Source organism: Durotheca rogersii (assembly GCF_024521655.1).
Source record: "Durotheca rogersii strain YMJ 92031201 chromosome Unknown GGS23scaffold_25, whole genome shotgun sequence".
NCBI lineage: Eukaryota > Fungi > Ascomycota > Sordariomycetes > Xylariales > Xylariaceae > Durotheca > Durotheca rogersii.
This window is the reverse complement of record NW_026251256.1, coordinates 185,880-190,032: the sequence shown is the minus strand read 5'-3', so window position 1 is coordinate 190,032 and position 4,153 is coordinate 185,880. Positions and strand designations below refer to the sequence as shown.

Genomic DNA, 4,153 nt, shown 5'->3' with positions numbered 1-4,153 from the left:
AAGAAGAAGCTGGCTAAAGAGGGCGCGGTCAAGCGTGACGAAGCTAAGCTCGGCGGGTAAGCGAAGCAAGTAGGTATGTAGTAGGGGACAATTCAGCGGGTGTCGCTGACATGTGGGAAACCCGGCCAGGGGAGCTGCGGTTTTGGTGACGTCCACCGGTGATGAATTGGGGAAGGACAAGGCCGAGCCCATATACCTGTAGATAACACATACACAAGTGTATGGTATGGATGCGTACGGGTACGACCACAGATGCCGAGCTGGCCGTCGGAGGGACGATTCGATGCAACGAATGGCTGTATAAACGTGCACAGAATGTGCGTGCGGGTGTGCGGATTAGGAGGGGACGGAGGCAGCCCGGGAGTCCGTGAACCGGGACCACCCCTAAAGAAAAAGGTTGAGATGGCGAGGCACTTGGGGCGTGCAGCTGTGCGTTACCGATGCGTCCGGCGTAATTGCGTTTGCCGTAGGTATCTAGCAGGTAGGTGGTGTATGTAGGTAGGTGGCGTATGTAGGAAGGTGGGCGTATGCAGGTAAGGCAGTGTATGCAGGTAAGGCAGGTGAGGTGAGGCGGGCAGGTCTACCTGTCTTCGATGTGAAACTATGCACACTGGCGCATATGCCTACAGCGTACATATATAAATCTATATATACGGATATACAAGTATGTGGTATGAGTATACTCGTAGACGGGCGGGCAGAGGGGGCGGCGCGGCTGACGATGGGCAGAGGAGAGATATCGATAAAGAATACTCGCACGGCATTGAAATTGCAGATTTAAATAAAACTATGCATAGGCATATAAAAAGAGGGACCGGGAAGGGGAAAACTCACACGTGTCTATACTACGCCCTGTGCACCGCGGGACGGAAGTAAGATAAATTATGGAAATAAGGGGCGTTTCATAAGGACTCAAGAGCTCCGGGGGAGAAGAGGAAAGGAAGAAGAAGAAGAAGAAGAAGAAAAGAGGCAGACGATGACGGAAGAAGAGCAGACGCAGAGGATACATACCTACGACGACGCATCAAGATCACCTCCCATCCAGGTCAAGTACAAGCAGGTACCTACGCTTGGAGAAATTTTTACGTCTGGCTAAGATTGCCCACGGCCAGAACATGACGGCCGGATTCCTGCCAATGTGACAATACAATTATGACGGATCGATTCAAGTGCTATCCAATACGCATACGGCTCCGACGCCTCTCGCTGCTAACATACATCCCTACCTTTGACCTCTTTTTCTCGCATTCTTCCTTCTCCTTGCTCTCTTCTCTGCTTTTCCCCTCTATTACGCTACCGCCTTTCCCATCCTCCAATCCCGTCCGCTGGTCCCGAACCCTCCAAACGGGGTCGGATTTGCGACAAGGTGATCTGAGACGATGGGAGAAGGGTCACCGCGTTGGCGCATAAATGATGTGTCTGTATGGGTTCCGTACATCTTCGATACATGGGTACGCGGCTTTTCACCATACGTGTTACCTACCTATCTAGCGCAGGCGAACCCCAGCGTACGTGTAGAGGTGGCATCATTGAGTATGAGTAGATTTGCCCCGTCCACTATGAGCCTGTAGGTACGCACTTGCGCCACCCTGGTCGTCGCCTCGGCCTCGGGCGTCCCGGTTTGCGGAAATGTGGCTGGCCTACGTAGCAAACGGCATACGCCCATGGGTACCTAGGTGTGTTATGTGTGAATACCCATTGCGCCAACAGCGGTGACGTAGCGACGCAATCGTTCTACTCGCAGACGAGGTGAGCCGAGGCCAGGCCATGGAGCCGCCGTCGCCCGCTGGTTTTCTCGCGTGTTCAACGTTCAACGGGTGGGCCAATGGATGGCATCGCCGAGAGACTCGTCGATACCCGATCCAATCCCTTAGGTAGGCAGGCAAATAAACACCAGTAGGTAGTAGGTGTACGTAGTAAAGCATCCGATCGGTCAGCTGCCAGCGTAAAACAAAGCATCGATGGACACCGATTAAATGCACCACCATCTGGGCTTCTCCTCCTCATCTATCTACGGACCTAACCGCATGCACACACACTAGAACTGAGGCCATCTCGGGCTCCCTAAACGCTGTGAACGATGAGCATCGCCTCTCCCATATCCGTACACTGAATTCGATTCGATTCGACATGTGTCACAATCTTTTTAACCGTGTACATTCATTCGTTCTGTTTATTGACGTAACGCAACCGTAGCTATTCGCGCTGCTGTCTCTCTCATACAAGGTAGGCCGCGAGGGAGCAGCGTCTGTCTGATCAGAGGCTACCCGCTCCCGAGCATCGTGTTCGCTTTGCATACCTACACCCTCTAGAACCCGTACACGTACGCCTAGGTCAATTCCCGGATATGTTACCATATTTATATGTGCCAGAGGGGAGCATCGTCCCGACTCCGTCCCGTCCCGCCCCGCCCCGTTTCCGAAATGATGCCAGCCAGAGAGAAGCGAGAAGAGGAGAAGAGGGGGCAGGAAGCGCCAAACGCGCACCCCGCATCCCGCCGTCATCACGAGTCCCACTCTTGCAAAGAGGCGGCGGATAGAGGACACGGAGTCGTCGTCCTGTGAGGAGGGACTGAGACGGGTAGGCAGGTATGCGCGTCAGTACGCATGAAGACATACACTCCCTCTTCTCTCGTAGACGCATACCCCTCAACAACAAAGAAGCAAACAGCCCTTCTCCCGTTAGATTCTACAGGTCATAACTCGTCCCCGAAAGGGAGAGAGATCTGCCCCAACTCCTCCGTTTTTCTTATTCCCCCCAGCCCCGATGACGTTATACGCATATGCAGGCCTATGGACACGTACACACGGGCAACCGAGCAAGAAACAAGCCATCACACGAGCCGCACCGTGCGCTGCTGTCTCGTGTGCCTGCCGCACCGGCGCTTGACCGGCGAGCTGAGATAGCAGTACGCCCTGGCGCCCGCGGGCGCCGGCAGCCCGAACTTGTGCGTCACCGCGCAGTACTCGATCTCGCCTCCGAACGTCCCGCCGGCACAATCGCGGACCCACTCGCGGATGTGGTTGTGCAGCTCGCAGCGCGCCGTGCGACAGCGCCGGCAGTAGACCTGGCCGCGCGGCGTCAGCAGCGCGAGCGAGTTCTGCCTGTCGGCCCCGTGGCCGCCGCTGCTGCCGTTGCTGCCGTTGCTGCCGTTGCTGCCGTTGCTGCCGTTGCTGCTGCTCCCCGGCGCCACGAACGGGCCGGCGTTGCGCCACACCCACTCCATGTCGTTGGGCCCCTGGCGGCGCGCCGACAGCGCCACGCTGCCGTGGAGCCGCCGGTGGATCGCGTAGAAGTGACGGCTCGTGAGTCCGAGGCACGTGCTGTCGATCGGGTCGAGGAAGTCGAACACGGCGAAGTGCAGCTCCGGCGGCAGCTCTGCCAGTGTTAGCGCGATCCCCGGCCGGTGCGTGAACGGCACCGGCTCCACGTCCATCACCGAATACGACCGCTGCGGCGATGGCAGTGGAGGCCGCGCCAGCGACGCGGGGGTCGCGAGCCCCGCGGGAGGTCGTGGTATCGTGCGAGGGGCAAGGAGGCCCGGGCCGCGCTGCGGCTGGTAGTGGTTCGTCACCGCCACCCGTGGCGGCGGCATCGGGGAGGTTGCCGACGACGATGACGATGACGATGAAGAGGAGGGGTGTGTGGGGCGGAAGTCGAAATACGAGTCGGCGGTTTCGGGTGCCGACTCCCTCGGCGTGAGCTGGCGGTGCTGCCGCTGCAGGGCGGCGAAGGCGGGGTGGTGGGGGCTCACGGCCGGGCAGTCGGTGGATGAAAAGGCGCGCCTAGGCATGACGAGGCCGTTCTTGGAGCCTTCCTTCGCGGACCCTTTCTGCTGCTGGTGGTTCTGGCCCTGGTGGTGCTGTTGCTGCTGCAACCCGGCCGCCGACGACTCCGAGGCGGGGCCGAGGTCCACGTCGAGGAATCTGCTCGTCATCTCCATCATATCGGGTGAGCCCGACGACGACGCCGCCGCCGGCTGTCCGAGTGACGGGGCCCGAAGTACTTCGACCATAATGGAGGGCTTGGTTGGTGGATGGATTGGCTGGCAAGGTGGGTAGGTAGGTAGCAATATACCTGGATTTTCTTCTCCTCTTCCTTTTTTTTCTCTTCGTCTTCCTCGTCACGGTTCAACGCCCTGCACACGCGCACG

At 58.3% G+C, this 4,153-nt stretch overlaps 2 protein-coding genes across 2 annotated transcripts; both read right to left on the bottom strand.

Annotated features, from left to right (window-relative positions):
* Positions 1-2,079: 2,079 nt before the first annotated feature.
* Positions 2,080-2,668, bottom strand: GGS23DRAFT_240379 (uncharacterized protein). Its single transcript, XM_051512156.1, has one exon. The coding sequence runs from the start codon at positions 2,502-2,504 to the stop codon at positions 2,136-2,138; it is 369 nt and encodes a 122-aa protein (XP_051368932.1). The 5' UTR covers positions 2,505-2,668; the 3' UTR covers positions 2,080-2,135.
* On the bottom strand, positions 2,669-4,153 carry GGS23DRAFT_240378 (uncharacterized protein). The gene has a single exon (XM_051512155.1). It carries the CDS (start codon positions 4,013-4,015, stop codon positions 2,834-2,836), a length of 1,182 nt encoding a protein of 393 aa, XP_051368931.1. The 5' UTR covers positions 4,016-4,153; the 3' UTR covers positions 2,669-2,833.

What these genes read in the sequence shown, in the direction of transcription:
- GGS23DRAFT_240379 (XM_051512156.1), bottom strand. Translation starts at nt 2,504, where the DNA reads ATGACGGCGGGATGCGGGGTGCGCGTTTGGCGCTTCCTGCCCCCTCTT.
- GGS23DRAFT_240378 (XM_051512155.1), bottom strand. Translation starts at nt 4,015, where the DNA reads ATGGTCGAAGTACTTCGGGCCCCGTCACTCGGACAGCCGGCGGCGGCG.